The 17,325-nt window shown below is 41.8% G+C and overlaps 1 protein-coding gene across 3 annotated transcripts; it reads right to left on the bottom strand.

The window, feature by feature from the left end:
* Positions 1-457: 457 nt before the first annotated feature.
* On the bottom strand, positions 458-15,885 carry CIDEA (cell death inducing DFFA like effector a). Of its 3 annotated transcripts, XM_027742960.2 has the most exons (6): positions 15,809-15,885; positions 11,340-11,496; positions 11,004-11,150; positions 8,674-8,822; positions 5,385-5,542; positions 458-4,944 (listed from the first exon to the last, which is right to left on the bottom strand). In XM_027742960.2, the coding sequence occupies exons 1-5, from the start codon at positions 15,844-15,846 to the stop codon at positions 5,410-5,412; spliced, it is 624 nt and encodes a 207-aa protein (XP_027598761.1). In that variant the 5' UTR covers positions 15,847-15,885; the 3' UTR covers positions 458-4,944; positions 5,385-5,409. The 3 variants fall into 3 exon arrangements, with proteins under 3 accessions (XP_027598761.1, XP_027598760.1, XP_027598763.1); XM_027742959.2 differs by having other exon boundaries at positions 458-5,542; XM_027742962.2 differs by lacking the exon at positions 15,809-15,885 and adding an exon at positions 15,126-15,773 and having other exon boundaries at positions 458-5,542.
* Positions 15,886-17,325: the final 1,440 nt, after the last annotated feature.

The following is a 17,325-nucleotide window of genomic DNA, read 5'->3' as shown; positions in this document are numbered from 1 at the left end:
TTCATTCCCAACTCTTCCACCTCCTCTCCCTGTTCGTGCAGACTGGGGGTCATGGTCAGCCCGCAACACGTTCCTCTCTGCTGTTCCTTCCTTCTCACGCTTTTCCTCTGCTCCAGTATGGGCCCTTTCCACAGGATACAGTCCTTCACAAAATACTCCAGTGTGGGTCCCTTTCACAGGGTGCAGTTCAGAATAGACTGCTCCAGCGTGGATCCCCCATTGGCCACAGCTCCTGCCAGAAAAATTGCTCAGGCACGGGGCCTCCGCAGGCTGCAGCTTCCTTCATGGCATGTCCACCTGCTGTGGGAGGGGGTTCTCAATGGGCTGGGTGGATATCTTCTCCAGCATGTTTCTCCACAGACTGCAGGGGAAGCTCTGTCTGGCACTTATAGCACTTCCTCTCCCTTCTTTTCTGACCCTGATGTCTGCAGGTTATCTCTTACATTTTTTTCACTTCTTTCTCACGGCTGTTGCACAGAATTTTTCATGCTGTCTTAAATATGCTTTCACAGAGACACCACGAACTGGTTTGAAGTGCTCAGCTTTGAGCAATTGTTGGTTCATTTTGGAAGCAGCTCTGTACTACCCAGAGGCCACGCCCATAGGATCCCTCCACTTCTCACTGCCAAAGCCTTGCCGCTAAACCAAATACAGTTCTATTTTGTGCTTTTCCACAGCAAGAAATCAGACCTGTTTCTCCCACAAGAGGGGAACTGCCCATTAGTCAAATTCTGCAAAACTGCCCCTTAAGTTAGATAGAACAGCACTAGACAAATCACACTTGCATGCTATTCCTCCTCAAGCTTCATCTAATCCTGAACTTGACAAATACGATATTTCACTAAACTAAATTAGTTTTTCCCCTGCAATCAAATGTCTACTACTCTACCTGTAGGTAAATGACTGCAGGGAGTTTTTGTGAGGCATTATTAAAAGAGGTCCTTAATCCTAACTGTGTTTAGTGAACACCAGAGATCACTGAACCCTTCTATCTCCTGTCCTCAGTACTTTCTAGTCTTTTGCAACTTTTGTAAAAGATGGAAGAAAGCATTCTTTTTGTATGAAAGGAAACACAGTTTGCACAGTTTCTCTGAGGCCAGAAAGTGAGTCAGCAGTAGAAAGTAAAGAGTTCAGAGCCACATAATAGTATCCAGTTACTTCACTGCCACAGTCCGGCTTTTGGAAACTGCCAGACCATAGATTCACTAACATTCATGATTATTTCAGGAATAAGTTATTCTGGAAATGAATAGAGACAACATCCAGTGCCACCATGTGATTTTATTTATTCACAGACAGTGTTCCTTAAAATTGGCACCACATAGCAGAAAATATTGCCATCAGTGTCACAATTTTCACCCATCTCAATTTTCATAGAAAGCTAAACTATTGGGCTTGAAAATTGTGAAGTGGTAAAATACTGTATTTTCCTTTAGCAAAACAACATTCCTCACGCTTAAAATATCTTAACTGCATATATGATGATGTAAGGTAGAGAAGGCAGTGATAAACTCTAAGCCCCACAATGATATATAATTGAAGTGGCATGTTAATCACATTAAGACCTCTAGTAAAACTTGAGGAATCAAGTAAAAACTATACTTTGTACTTTGGCTTTAAACTCTACTTTTACTGAAGAAGCTTGTGCCCTTAGTTCAAGTGCTATCTCAGGAAGACACATACTGAAATGATTTAGAAATTGTAATTTTAGTCAGTTACAAATTAGCATATGTGGTTATCTTCACAGTTAATATTCAGAATTTCCAACACTTCCAAAATTACGAACACCTACCTCTCTACTCACTTCACTGAAAAAACTTTCAGCTCAAAGTCCTATTTTCCTTTCTTTACCCTTCTCTTCTCTGGAAATGAATGATAGGGAAGGGGTGCAGGATGTTTCCTAGAGCATATTCCAAATGATCTAAGGAATTTAGACCCTGTTTTTTCCTCTCTCCCTGGCCTGAAGAGCTTGTAATCCTGTTTCTCCTGAAAGAATCGGAAGGTACAAGAAAGCAACAACTTCATGGGTTTATGAAAGGAAGGAAATGAAGTAATGATAAATTATGTAGACAAAAAAGCTACTAGATTCTTCATTCTGGTCATGAAGAGAGCAACTTTGTTTTGCCTGCAGAACATGAACAGTGCCTGAGTCAACAAGATCATGTACTTCAGTGAAAATTCCTTTTTTGGTAACTAGAGAGTATGACTTGGTGCATTGTTAGTAAGTGATGCAAAGCAACAGGCAAAAAGGGTCAGTGAAAGCAATGAGGCAGTAAACATATTTCACACCTTCTATGTGTCACTGCTACCAGCCTTGTCTGCAACAGTCACAAGTGCAGGTTAACTGAGTTTATGGAAAGAAAAACTAAAGCTAAAAACATCAGGTAGAAAATCTAGCTTTAGCTCTACATATCTGCCTTTAAGAGCCTGTGCTTTTAGTTTTTTCAAGTGTTGCTAGATATTGTACAACAGTTGTATATAATTTTCTGAAAGGTAGATAGAGCTGAAGGTTTTCTTTGCTGTGTACCATATACACCTGAAGTAAAAGTTATGCTTCTTAAGCAGTCTGTAAAAAAAACCAAAAAACAATCAAACTGGCTCCAACTCAGAGAATGACAAACTTGCCCAGTTTGGCCCAAACCCAAAACTTTCTGGAAGGCAGTTGGTACAGTAGCAAATATCATCCCCCAAATACTAAGCCTGTGAAAGAAAGACCTGTGAAAGAAGCAATGAAAGAATTTTAGACACAACTTCCAAGACACTTCTCCCATTTTGAGAAAATATCAAAGCTGAGTTATTTTGTTCAGCAGTTTGCATTTTGCTTTCGAGGGAAGTGCTCTGAGATGGAGACTGCTTCTCATGTGACCTTCAGCAGCTCAAGTTTTGACAGTTTAAGCTGTCAAAGCAGCAACTGCTTAAAAACATTGCATACTCATAAAAAGTTGGCATTTCAGATCGCTGTTAGGTTCCCAGGTAGTGTCATTGGAAACTGTGGAATGTTAGTTCTGTAACAATTGCCTCTGGCTATAGAAGACTGGAATTTGAGGCCTGCACAGTTCAGACTTGCAAAAGCTTTTGTATTACAGATGTTGAAGAAGCAACTTAAAAAAAGCAATAATGAACTATACAAGTTGGTTTTATTTTATTTTTTTTAGTGTTGGTGCTCCCACCATTAGCAAGATAAATATTCTTAGAAGCATTTCATAGAATTTGCTTTCAAGAAATGTGTTTGTTTTAATAGAATAAGTGGTCCTTAAAAGCTGAAAAAAGTTAATTACAAAGTCCTTGCAAAGTCAGTTAAATGCAATTCCTTGACAGGGAGAGCCAACAGTTAACATGGCAACAATCATCTGTGCAGGGGGTGTTAAGAACAATAAAGTATAAAGCTTCCATTTTAATGAAATCTCTTTCTCATTACTCCCAGAATAGTTTATTGTTTTCTTTTGAAGGACACATGACAGTGCAGCAAGTACAGGAATTCTTCCCTGTGAGAAACTAGGAGAGAGTCCTGCTCTTATCTGAGCAGTATGCCCTCTCTCCTCCTCCAGCAAACACTCAGAGAGATGGGAAACAGAAATCAGGAAAAAAACCCAAGGTTTTTCTTAGCTGTCTACTTATTTGTACTACCATTACTGAAGAGACAGGCAGAGACCTACCAAAGTTGTGTCCATCAGTCCCTTTAACATTTGGATTTATGCTGCTTTTCATCACAACGGTGATTTGAAAGTGCAATGATTCGAAAGATCTGGCTAAGCCACATCCATAATGGGAAGGCAAAAATAAGCATATGAAGGTGAGCAATATTCCCATGTTAGTGACACTTGAAGTGAAGAGAACCAGCTGACAGATCAGAATGGATCCCATCAACCATGACGCTTCATCTTTTCCATCCTCCTGCTTCTCTTTTAGCAGATTAGATTTTCTTCCAACTGATCAATGCAACTGATGTATGTAGTTAATGGATTCCTGTCTCAGTGGCATGGCAAGCACTGTGGTCTTCTCCCTTTCACTCCCACTGCTTTCTTCCCCTGCCCCGCTTGTTCTCTCTGCACCAGAGCTTCTCTTACTAGGTGGAATCTACTGTCATATCAGACACATTTACCTCTACTTTTACTGTTTCCTTAACAGCTTTTAGTCTTACTAAAATTTTTCGTGAGCAAGCAAAAAAAAAACTCAAAAGCCACACTTACAAACAGTGAAAGTTGGGCTTTTTCCCTTCACCAATGTGACTTTGCATTTTGACACAAGATGCCTAAGGCTAATCATTTTCCGATTTTTTACGCTGTTGAGGAAAAGCTTGCTAAAATCTGGTCATACTAACAGTTCAGTAAACATTACTTTGCTCTTTAATACAGCTTGTCTTGGGAGACTATAATACTGCAAATATTCATTTTAGAGCATACATTTATGTTATGCAAGACTAGATAGTATCCTGCTGCTCTCCCTTAAACACAGGGCATCAAAATATGCAGCATCTCTTACGTGTACCTCAAGCACATATTGAGAAGTAGTGTCATCTTGCAACTGAACAGTGAAAAACTACAGAAGTGATGGTTTAACCCCTGAAGGAAGCTGCAGCAGGTTACTTAGAAGACATATTTATGAAAACATGGCAGATTATTCAATACTCAGGCAGAACTGGACATGACATTCATTAAAGAAATACATCAGGTTCTTCGACTGGTATGAGGCATAATAACATGAACTTCCTGAAGATTTGAAGAAAAATATTAAGAGCTATAATGAAATGTTTTTATTTTTTACTTGTTTAAGGGAAGTAAGGCTAAATTTTAAGCTTCTTCTTAGTAGTTGCACAATCTCCAATTAGATTTCATGAGAGTAGTCAGTCACTGAACTAGGACTGAAGTTGTATTATGTAGTTCCATTTTTAGCAGGAGTAAATAAGTACACTTCACCTTGTTGTACCTCAATGCCAGTTTGACACTAATACCAGCACTGTTAAGGATTAAAACAAACAAACAAATTAAAAAAAACAGAGTCCCCTTGCCCCCACCTTACAGCCTAGTCTGTTCAGAATGCAAATAGACAGCCATGAAAAAAAACCACAAAACAACAAAACCATGTTTTGATTGGTGCAAAAAATACTCCACTGGTTACAAATCATGCAAGTTTCCAAGTATACTTATTCTCCATTTTGAGTTGCTGGGGCAAAAACCTGCCCTCTCTCCTTCTGCAAAGCTCTGAGATGTTAGGCTCCCACCTTTTGAGCTGTTAAGAGCCTGTGAACATCCAACACTTATTTTATGACTAAGGCCTACAAGCATTCCCAAATGGGAAAAATGTTCACATTAGTGGACATCCCCCTACTATAACATTATTACAATCAAAACTGGGCAAGAGAATGCCTTTAAGCAAAAGGATCCGATATCAGAGGTGCAGCTGTGTTCACTACTCCCGCCTTGATCTTGTACACATGTCATCTTCATCATATTCACCCATCAACTGCAACAAAAATGTTCCAGTGTAGAGAAGAAACTGTCCAGCTATTTGTGCTGCATGGGATATTAGCTGAAGCACTTTCCTAGAAGAAAAGCCATTTATTTAAGAAAAAATCACCAGCAAGATGACATTACCCCTTTCCACCCACACCACCTTTATGAGTCAAGTTGATATTTTTAAAAACTCTCATTCCTTCTCACTTCTGAGCAGCTGGTCATTTTTATACCTTCTTTAGAAAAAATACTTGATTGACAAAAAACTAGTTCATTCTGCCAACTAGAAAACACATTTAACAAAGCAGGCTATCACCCTGCTAGACATTTACAAGGCTTCTGCAAAGCCACTACTCAAACTACCAGAACACCACAGAAGACAACTTTGCCTGGGAGCCCCACAGCACTCCTGCAACATAAATCCACCTCATGTCTCACCTTTAGGTCATTTATGCAATCCTTCATGTATCTCCAAGCCACAGATCAAACTTGATTAGATCTGGAGCTGAACAATCACATTACAATGGATGCCCAACAGCAAAACTGGGTGAAGCCAGATGAAGTAAGGCTGTCCAAGCTACAAGTGTTAAGAATTCTCTGTTCACAGCTATTCTATTTTTAAAAGATTAAATAAGTATCATCATTCAAATATATAATACTGTGTAAGAATCAGTGCAGGTCCATAAGCTAATATCAGGTAAGCATTGTAGGTCTGCAATATAAACTGTGGATCACCACTGGATCACAGGGGAATAGAAATAGTCATATTTGAATGGTTGTTTATTCATCTTAGTTGTAGGTGCATCTTCCTTCCATTCTCCAAGAAACAATGGGGATATCAGTACTAAGAGCTATATTGGAGTCTCATCCCCCAGAAGTTAAGTAGGCCCTCACAAGTATGAGGCTGAGGCACTGGGGAAGAGATACACAAGAACTGGGGCCATTCCAAACCTGGAATGGGATCGGTTTCTGAAGATGCAGCAACCAGACTAGCCTTCCTCTTCTGCAAAAAAAGGGGGGAAGATTTTCTGAATTCCTGTCTGAGAAAACATGAACCCTCTGCTGCTATTCACTTGTCCTTTGATCTTCAGCAGAAAAGACAAAGTCTTCTTCCTTCAAATTCATTTTTCCCCACTGTGATGAAAGAAGGTTTGCAGTCAAAATCCAGTTCTTCAGAAGATTAGAATACCCTGTACTTATAGCCTGGGAAGCCTTTCGAGAACACTGTATACTTATTTGTGCTTCCCTGAAATGAGCCATTTCAGCATGTTCTTCCTCCATCACACAGGTCAAAGAGCTTTACAGTCATAAGGAAAGCTGCATCTGGTACTGAACTTTTGAGCAGCTGCAGTGTGTCACTTGCACACAAGAGCAGTTGCCACTTAAGCCATGGAGCAAGTTATTTGTTGAACTGGACATCTGATCCTTCAGTTGGGCACTGCGGGGAGACACCATTAGGGGAAATGCACTAATCAGATCTGGCAGGCTTCCAGTCCCTCCCACCCATGAACAACTGTAGATTTTTTAAGTCCTCTCCCTTCACACTCTGCAAGTGGACTCAGGGCATCAAAATTAGCAATCTGGAACTCATTAGCAGAGGGACCTAACATCATCTGTCTCCTATTTAAACAGCAGGCCAAGACAGGCCGTACCAGTCTTGTGTTCAAGGGTACTAAGGTTATCTCTTCTGTCACCCCTGTTCTTTGCTGGCAGACTGTTTTCCCACCTTGCCACTGGCACTTCCCTTACAGCTCAACTGTGTAAAATAACACTGCTTCCAGAAGAACTCCACAGCTACTTCAGCTGTTGCCAGCACCACTCCTTTCTCAGCAGCTGCCCTGTCTTGGCAGGGAGGCAGAATTGTCATTTCAAACTCTCCTCAGCAGTACAAGTTCCAGTGCTGATATTCAGCTCCATAGCAGGCAGCCAGAGATTAGAGTTTGTTTTGGCTCAGAAAACTTGACAAACACAGGAACTAGAGGAGTGCAGCTGTCCAAGGGCAAACCTTTGCTTTGAAGAAACCCTAACAAAGCCAGTGTTACAGGTGGGTGTAGCATGTAGCTGGATCATTGCTGCAGTCTGACCAGAGATACCAGTCTCACCAGCTGTAGCCTGAAAGATTAAGCAAGGGACCCTCCAAGTAGAGTGGGAGAGGTCAGTCAGACTGAAAGACCTGGAACAAGATTAGCATTACAATGCTAATTAGCATACCTGCATCAAGAGAGGAGGGAATACTTAAAGATTTCAAACTAAAGACTACTTGTCACTCAGGGGAAGTGAAAACTTTGCTTATGACGTATATTTCTGTCTGTCAGATCTGTCCTTGAGTAATAAAATGCAGCAATGCTACACCATTTTGTATCAACCAAAATTTGAAAAGTCACATAGAGAAATTCAGGGCTGCAGCTTAAAAAACTGTCAAAGTATGTCACCTCTGTGAAGAAGGTACCTGAATTCAGGAATCTTCTTGAACCAGGGTAAGACGCAGTTTTGACAAAACACCAAGTTTTAACTCACTGTTGCAAACCGTGGACAAGACAGGTATTATTCTGCCCCTGAATAAGACAGCATTTCCCAACAGCCAGTTCTACCAAATTCAACCCACCACAGATTAGTCCTGCAGAAGATAGTGGTCCTTGATAAGCTCCATTAGTCTGCCTCCAGAACACTTGGTTTAAGAATAGTGAGGTCAGTGTCTTACTACAGATGACAAATTCACATTAAGATAGAGTGTCATATCTCTTCCATTTTCCTTTGCCTCTATGTAGCTCAGCTGGTGAATTTGGCAGACAGTAATTGCAAAGTCCAAGCAAGCTTTAACACTAGATCTCAAATTCCTCTCATTTCATTCCCTGGAAGTCCTCCCTTCAAAGAGCTTCTTCCTCAGCCTTCTGCATTCTTCAAACAAGTCAAAGGAGTTTGGGGAAATTCTCTCAGCAAAACAAAGAGATTATACTTACAGCCTTGCAGTATATACAAGCTGATAAGATTTTGGCCTTGGGAGAAATTTAAGATTCCACCATAAAAAGCTATAGGAAGTTTTTACAAATCAGCTATGCACCTTTCAAAGGAAGATTCAGCATATTGGCCAGTATGTAAGAAATAATAAAACCAACTTTAATAATACTAACTTTATAAACACACCTGCTTCACAGAACCAATAGCAAACACAGATTTTATATTAACGCATACACCTGATCAGTAGTGGCAACATACTTACCGCAATACACTTTTTGCTCCCATGAATTTGATATCCCATGAGACAGAGTAGATCTCATAGAAGGTCGCCTTGATGTTTAAGCAGCCAATAAAATCCTTAGGGTTCAGCTTGTACAGATCAAATGTGATGTTAGCTACTCCATTTCTTGTCTAATTTAAAAGAAAAAGAGACAGTTTGTACCACGATGCAGGAAACTACAGCAAGAAAATTGTGAACAATGCAGCTCTTCAGAAGAAGCTTTGCTTACTCCAGTCTTAAGGTTAGCTCTTGGTCAATTCTAAACTAGAATTGAAAGCATTAGCACAAAGAAAAGCAAATATGTATCTTATGTAATTTTGTTCAAGTCCTGACCAGGATTTTGAAGCTATTCCAAAAGGACACAGAAGTTCAAGTGACATAACACCTCCTGAATATTTCTTTTCTGTAGTAGAGCTTCTTCAGTGTATACTGAAGCCACAGGTAATGACACTGGACAGTGTTCCTACCACTTATTTATCCTGGTACTTTCCAATTGCTATCTGAGGCAGCACAGTGAGTCTACACTGAAGCAGGCCACTAAATAACCAGGATGACGTTCTGTTTAGGAAGGAAGACAGTATTGATGAGCTCTCTTAGAGACAGCTACAAAAATATCATATGTGAAAAGTCACATCCTCATATCACACCCTGGCTCATAACACCTCTTTTTCTTCCTACTAAAAAGAAACACAGGGAGGAAACCACTGCTGATTAGGCCTAGGGTTTAGTAATGAGTTTTTAAGAGAAAAATCAAGGGAGAAGGAGCGTGGAAAGTCATATTCCACCTTAAATCCAGCCTCCTTTATTGAAAGCAGCCCTTGTCTGCTGCAGGGCTGACAGTGTGCTTCAAGAAAGGAAAAACAAAAAGAAAATAGTAAAGAGAATCCATATTTACAGAGACATCTAGTGGATACACAGGATCCTCTGCTCAGCACATTCCACTCAAGGTTAATGGCCTGGCAGCTGTCAGGTTGTTTTTTGCATGCTAAATGAAGCAATAAAGTTGCGTAAGACCGGGCCTTTTTGTACTTGTCACCCCAGCTCTCAGACAGCGTCACGATAAGTCAGACAAAGTTAAACACAGCAGTATATCATTAGCCAGCAGTTTTATGCCTGTTTTACTTTGATAGCCTCCAAACTCCAGCAACAGGGTCCCCTATCAACAACAGCTTTGGAATATGTAGAAGTACTTGGTAGTATGTCCCCTCCTAGACCCTCCCTATTGGCATCCAGAATATTTGGTTAAAGCATAATAGAGCTGGTGCTGCACTCTAGATATTTGTGAAGCTGAAGCGAGTCCTTCTGCCGTCACTCAGCACATACTGAAGAGGGGCTGCATTCAAACTTGTGCTGCTGCCACGCCAGACAGGATAGAGGGGAAAGGAGCAAGGTGGAATCACACCCTGGCTACAACTTCTTTTCTGCCCTTGGAGCTCATGGCCCAGATGCAGCAGGTTGATAAGCCAGTGAGATATCTTGGGGGAAACTGTCCAGACTGCCCACACTGCAGCAGGAGACTGAGAAAACAGGGCCACAGAACTGAGCCATATGTGTACAAACATACAAATGGTATGTCTTGCTTACAGCTCCACAGGTAGCTCTGCACCTGGTAGAAAAAATGATGCTAGCTTTCTAGCAACAACCATGTAAAGGCAAGACAGTTAGGAGTTTGACTATGTTATTAATGTACAGATGACTATTTCCCCACAAAACCACTAATTGGACATTGAATTGATGTGATTAGAAGGCTAAAGCTAGCGAGCTTCAATAGTTCTTAAAACATCTTGAAGCATGTAGACTAACACAAGGTTCTAATGCCAGCTTTTAGCTATTTGTAAAATTAAACACAAGCATTTTTCTAAACTTCACTAAATTACTACTACATTCACAAGACAGAGTTTGCTTTACATTGCTTAATTTGGCCATTTTTTATGCTTTAAAAGCTAGCTTTTAAGGACATTTACTCCATGAAGTTAAAAAATACAAGGTCCTAATTTTCTTTATGTTACAAAAAGTAAGTAAAGAACAAAGTTATTTCTCTAAAAGCAGGGTATTTTCCCTACGATTCTTTTCAGTTGTAATGTTTTATTTCAATTCCTGGTAGATCTTTGCCAACAGAATATGTCCAAACAAGGGAAAATAAAAAATATGGACTTGATTTTTCACCCAGGAAGGCTCAACAAGGAGTTGATACCTTGACTTCTTTGGGGTAATTTTTCTTCCTCTTCTGCCCTCTTTCCAACAATTTTAGCAGCCACAAACATTCTTCCATCCACTTCTACTCAAGTGAGAGAGAAGAAGTCAACACTTACTGGTGCCCATTTCTGTCCTTTTTCTAGAACTATGAAGTGTGTATTATCATCCAGGGACTTGAAAAACTCTTCTGTGTCCACAACTGTGCCATCTTCCTCTAAAACCAGAGTAATTTTTCTAGCAGATATAAAGAAGGAATCTAAAGTCTGGAAAAAAAATCAGTACATTTTAGCATTCTAAAGAGAGCCTATCATTTCATATTAAGATTTGTTTATTTGACATAGTCTCCCAAACTTCCCCAGTAATGGTTTTTAGAAGAAAAAGTCTGTGGTTTGTCTTTCTGGGACACTGTATTTCACTGTAAGTCTCAGTCAGAGTGGGACTGTTTGCTATACCTTGCTGATGAGCTCTTGCAGACTGCTTGCAACAATTCCTTTCCTCCTGCTTCGGGAGGCATTGGACACACGGAAAGGTCGCCCTGCAGGCACGAGAGGAGGGAACAGGGCCTGTTTTGTTATGGCTCCTACAGATGCTCCCATGGATATCAAAGATCTAAGACAAACAAAAATTCAACACAGTTATAAAAAACCAGTCATGTCAAGTTGTGTCAGAAGGAGGAGGACTGTTGAGTTCAATGACATAGTCACATTATACGAGTAATTCACAGATCACGTTAGAGCAGTGGAGCTTCCTTTCAAAGCTAAGTACTACACAGCCCTACAGATATGTCTCTGAATATTTCTCTTTTGCCCATGGCATTTGGAAGCACTTTAAAACAATTTCAAGCAGATGTGGGCCACCTCTAGCTCAGTTGACATCAAGGTCACAATTGCAGTGAAGCTGATGGGTTTTAATACTGAATTAAAAAGGCAGCAGCTCTTACTGCATTCAGTCACTTAGATTATTCTTTTTACCTGCAAGAGAAACCTGCAGTGAGATAAATAATTAGTTGAAAGTAACCTTATGTGTTGATAGGAGTTTCCTTTAGGAAGACTGAACATATTACCCATATTCAAAACACCTACTGTCAGAATGCAAGTGGAGCTTTTCAATATAGTTATGCTTGACTTACAAACAGCCAAGGCCTTTATCTTGTAAATTATATCTACAGCCTATAAAACTTGAGTTTTGAAAAACACAAACTAAGACTTGTTTGTGCCCTAATGTATCAGAAGGAGTCAAATGAAATGAAAGTTAAGATCCAAGCACATAAATACCTGGTGTTGGAGCAGGCTGTTGCCAGAGAGGCTGGAAAAATTCAAACACTTTTAGAAAGATGTTTTAGATTTTCTGGGCAATTGCATGCTTTAATAGTGACTGCTTACCTTTGGTAAACCAAGCACACAACACTGGTAACTGCCTACTCCCACAACAAGGTACAGACCTGCTCTCATCTATATTTAGTGCCACTTTTTTTGCCAAGTGCCGTTGGCTAATTCAGTAATCAGCTTGCCAAAAATGATGCTCTGCCTGACACCTGGAAAGAAAGGATTGATCTCTACATCTTTTAAAGGGAGACAATATTTTGCCTGCCACACCCCTGGACTTTACCTCCTTTGCTCCTTAATACCGAATTGCTCAGGGATGGGAAAGGGATGCATCCCCATTTTGTTCTCCCACATAGGTGTAAAAGGTCAACTTTATGTAGGAAAATCTATTCTCAGACACTTTCACCGAAGGTAAAGGGGTGAACTGGCAGCCTTTTTCTGCAGCCAAAGAGTGAATACAGGGATTCCTAGAACAGCAATGGAATGGTGTAAAGTTACTCAACTAATAACGTCCCAGTCACATCTTTTTCAAAAATTCACACCGACCCCAGAGACTAACTATCGTTTCCAAACCTCTTATCTGGTCTTTAAGCATATTTTCTGAATGCACAGAAAGCAATTTTTGTGACTGAACAGATTCAGATTTCAGCAAATAATTTATTTCCTGCTCTCATTCTGAGTCACTGTTCAGGCTATTGCCTTTCCTTTTTACACCAAAATTTCCCTTCTTCAAAAACTCTTTGGCATTATTGGAGCTTAATTTTTTCAAAGGAGGAGAATGAGAACGTTCATCAGTTTTGTTCTAGCTTATGCTAACATCTTCTTGGTAGTGCTGTCTATACACTAGGTCCCTAGCTTTCAACATTTGGCATATATATATACACATGGCTGATGTAAATCTCTCCCCTTCCTGTAACAAAGCTGGTGAGGATGAGCAGTCGGCATGGCTTTCAGGAAACAAGCTCAAATTAAAGAGCTAATAAGCACTATTCCTCCTGGAGAAGGGTCAAGACCAGGGAGGAGGACAAGGTGACAGTAGCACCGACAAAGGCATTGAAGCTCCACAGAAGGAAGCCTGCTAGGACAGGGCGTGTTTGTCAATCGCTGACTAAGTTAATAGTCCCCCAATCACCCCACTGGTCTGTGGGCAGCTTGCATTCTGAATCACTGAGTCTCTTCCTCAGACAGGAAGCCTGCTCATCTGCCTTGGGGCTGGGGACACCACAGGGCACCCTGATGTTAGAAAATGCAGCACTCAGGTTTCAAGAGCTTTCACAGCTAGTTACATCTCATTCCCTCTTACACATTTGAAAATCTGTATGTAGAATAGTTACTTGAGTGATGTATATGACAGTACTGCCAATTTTTTTTTTTTTAGGGACAGTCAATACCAGACCCATTGAAAAGTTTGCTTTCCCATTACTTAAGCCAAGTTGTCATTCACAAAAGACAAAGCATAAGGTAAACAGCCAAAACACACATGCCAGTACAGAATGAAAAGTGTTAGGGGCACAGTTCATGGCAGAACTCAAGCTAACAGGGTTCACCTCAGGCATTACCACAACCCACTATGCAAGCGATACGTTAAAACTCTGAGCAGAAGTTCCTAAAGGGTTCAAGATCAATCACCTCACACTGCTGCCTAATTCTATCAGATTTAAAAAGTCAGAGACGAAAACCCAAACTAATCAGATTAATAAACCAGGACTTTCATTGTCTCCACCAGACAGTGACTGAACAGGAGTCGAAGTCTTAAGAATTTATTTAACATTGACAACATTACACCTACATTTTGATCAAACCTGTCAATATCATCTTTAAACTAAGGCTACTTATGAAGCAGTGAGTCTGAGCTTTAGGGCAGGCTGAGGTTTCAGCTAATGAGAAGTATTAGGAGACAAAAGCCAGTATGATTAAATAAAGCCAGATAAACAGAATGTGAACTCTTCCGTTTCTGGGCCAATTCCTGAAAGCTTGGGTTTGTGTTTGGGTTTTTTGTTTGTTTGTTTGTTTGTTTGGTGTGCCACTCTCTTTCCCGGACTATAGACTCGAATAGGCCAGCCTACACTCAGGGCTCCTAGAAAGATCCCTTCTTGTTTCAGTTGTCCTCAAAACCCAGACAAACCAATTCCTGATGCAGGGAATTCCTCTGCTAGACTGGAGTTACCAAAAATAATTTCCTATTAAAAGATGATCAAGCTAAGTCAAGAAACAAGTGGTGGAAAGAAACTAAGGTATAGTTGGTTTTATTATAAAGTCAAGTGACATGTTAGATACACATTTTTTTTATTTTTATACATATATTTTTATTATTCTTTAAAGTTAAAAAGAATCAAGTCCTAGCTCTTCCCTAAAGGAAGAGAAATCCTATATCTGTGGAAAACAAAAATACATTTTTAACTGAAAGATCAAATATCTTCAAAATCTAGCATCTTACCTAGTTTGTTTTGGATAACTACAACCTGCTAAAGAGGGACTCACAGATACTGCTACAAGCATTCACTGTAATGTCCAAACTGGTGGAAGAGATTAATTCATTTTTTTAGGAGAATCCAGGGATTAAAAGCCTGCCTTGAGCCCTGCACACATATTTCACTATTTACCCTTGGTTGCAACATGCCCCATATGTTTGTATAAGAATCTCGCTCATAAAAATCAATGTTGCACAACACAAGTGGTTCCAGGATATGGCACAGTTTGCATTTTAGGTTAGGGTTCACTGGCAAATGGCAACGTCAGGAACAGTGAAGTAAAAAAAAAAAAAAAAAAAAAAGGAAAGGGTCAGAAATTAGTCAGGAGACTTAAGGTTCAACTAGATTGCAGCCATGGTCTCCCTAATTAAACAAGAGCTGTGGAGATACCAGAACCGCAGCTGGCAGCGGATGCGTTTTTGGGTAGTGTACAGAACTGTACCTCCATGGATGTGGCTGACACGCCTGGAACGCTAGCGGAGGCCAGGGGTTGTGGTCATGTCACCGAGTACAAGCGGCTCCCGGCTACATGGAGGCTCCGCTCCGGACTCGCCAGTTCCTGGCACACAGGCGGCAGCCTCGGATGCCGGGATGTGAGCGCATCCGGTCGTTGCACCTCAGCAGGCAGTTTAAACTGAAAGGCTCCTACTTGCGCTTCCCTCAGCAGAATTTCAGCCAGGATCACAGAATCAAGGTTAGAAAAGACCTCTGAGATCATCGAGTCCAACCTTTTACTTAACACCCCGTCTACTACCCATGGCGCTGAGTGCCACATCCAGCCTTTTCCTAAACACCTCCAGGGACGATGACCCCACCACCTCCCTGGGGAGCCCGTTCCAATGCCCAATCACTCCCTCTGTCGACACTTTTTCCTGAAGAAGGACTGCAGGGCTGCGAGAGCGTCCCGACTTGTTTCTCCCACTCGGGGCCCATCAGGTTTAATCCCCCAGGAGCCCCGCCCGCTTGGCCGCCCTCGCACCGCGCTCCCAGTGCGCCCTTTGCTCCCGAAGCGCTAGAGCCGACAAAGAGCTGTTCACATTGGGCATCCCCCGGCAGCCAGACCCGTCGCCGGGATCAGCGTGGGAAGCGGGGATGGAGAAGGGGTGTGGGTATCCCCGCACTCACCGCAGCAGCGATATCACGAAATCCCACGCCACCTCCATGGCCGGTCCGGCCGCGGGGCAGCGCCGGTCACCGTGCTTAAGTGTAGCGGGCGGGGCTCCTCCTCCGGGTGGAGGTGGCCCCTCCTGGTCCCGGCTCTTCCTGCCCTCCCTCACTCCGGGGGCAGTGGGAGCCGTGCCCTGGGAAGAGGGAGCCCTGCCCAGACAATCCCGGCTGGGCTTAACGCTTGTCCGCAGCACCATGGCGCCAGCGGCGGGGATGCAGGAACAGGTGCGAGGTAGCGCACCTTGGGAAGGAGTATTTTTTCAGGTGCTTTGTAGTTTACCTGGGAAAGGAGCGAGAAGGATTTTGTTCAGTGTGTATCGGAGGTGCATGCTACATTCTGGCTAGCTACAGCTAATATAGTAACAGTCAGAGCATTAGAGCATTAGAGCAAATCAACAGATTAAGTATCTCAGCTTCTGATTTTAGAGCCTGTGAATAAGCTTACAGCTCGGATTAATGTTTACAGTAGCTTCAGTGAGGGTGTTTACTGTTACTCCTACAGGCAGGAGAGCAGCGACTTCTGTTCACTACACAAGTACCAAGGCAGTATTTCCTGTTCATGTATGTCTGTGAGCACAAATACGGTTCTTTTGGGCCCTGGAGCCAGGATGTTGTTTACATCTATCCAACCACTATTGCATAGGGAAAACATTGAAACCTGTGAGCATTGAAACCTGCCTCTCGGGCAACAACCTGACCTAGGGCCAGCATCTGCACCAGGAAACTCTGCCACAGCTGATCAGGGAATGACTTCAGAGGCCCTTGCCACCAGCATTCAAGTTACCCCCAAGGTCAGGAATAATTAGTTATCTGGTTACCTGTATTGTTTTTCCCAAACTAGCCTGTTTAGGGCAGGAAGAACCACTCAAAGTACCTCTTACTGTCCAGGTTTCTTTAGCCTGAAGGCTGACATCTGCTGGATGTCTTCTTCAGTCCTCAGCTTTTGGGGTCCTTATCAGCTAAGGATTTTTCTGAACAGGTGAGTCTCCAAATGTCTGGAGGAGGTGGAAATTTTGGTCTTGCAGAAGCTTAGTTTTCCTCTGGCCATGTGCCTCTTCCCAAAGGTCTTTGTAGAGACATCCAACCAGCGCAGCCACTGCTAAGCAGCCCCTGCTAAGCAGCCCCCTGAGGTGACATACCCGATGCAAGGCTGACACAGCTCTGAGACAGGAACAGTGTCTTTTGCGGGGACATGCTCCTCATGGGCACCAGGGCCTCAGTTGTCGTAACTAATACAAACAGATGCTTAACTAATACAAACATAGATCCACAAGAGTAACATGTCCTTTTGAAGACTGTCCTGATCTGTAAGGAGAGAAGAGTATTACCTGTAGTTTTACAAGCTGCCTTAATACTCTTTTTTTTTTTTTTTCCGAGCAAGCAGCAGTAAGACCATCAGATGGGTAAAATCACTGACTTAGGAGCTGGGCACCTCATTAAAGAAGTGTCTTTGAACAGCAACAAGACAGCACAAA

The sequence above is a fragment of the Pipra filicauda genome, unplaced genomic scaffold, assembly GCF_003945595.2.
Source record: "Pipra filicauda isolate LSUMZ 115617 unplaced genomic scaffold, ASM394559v2 scaffold52_size3558583_pilon, whole genome shotgun sequence".
Taxonomy (NCBI): Eukaryota; Metazoa; Chordata; class Aves; order Passeriformes; family Pipridae; genus Pipra; species Pipra filicauda.
This window is presented reverse-complemented; position numbering and strand designations above follow the sequence as displayed.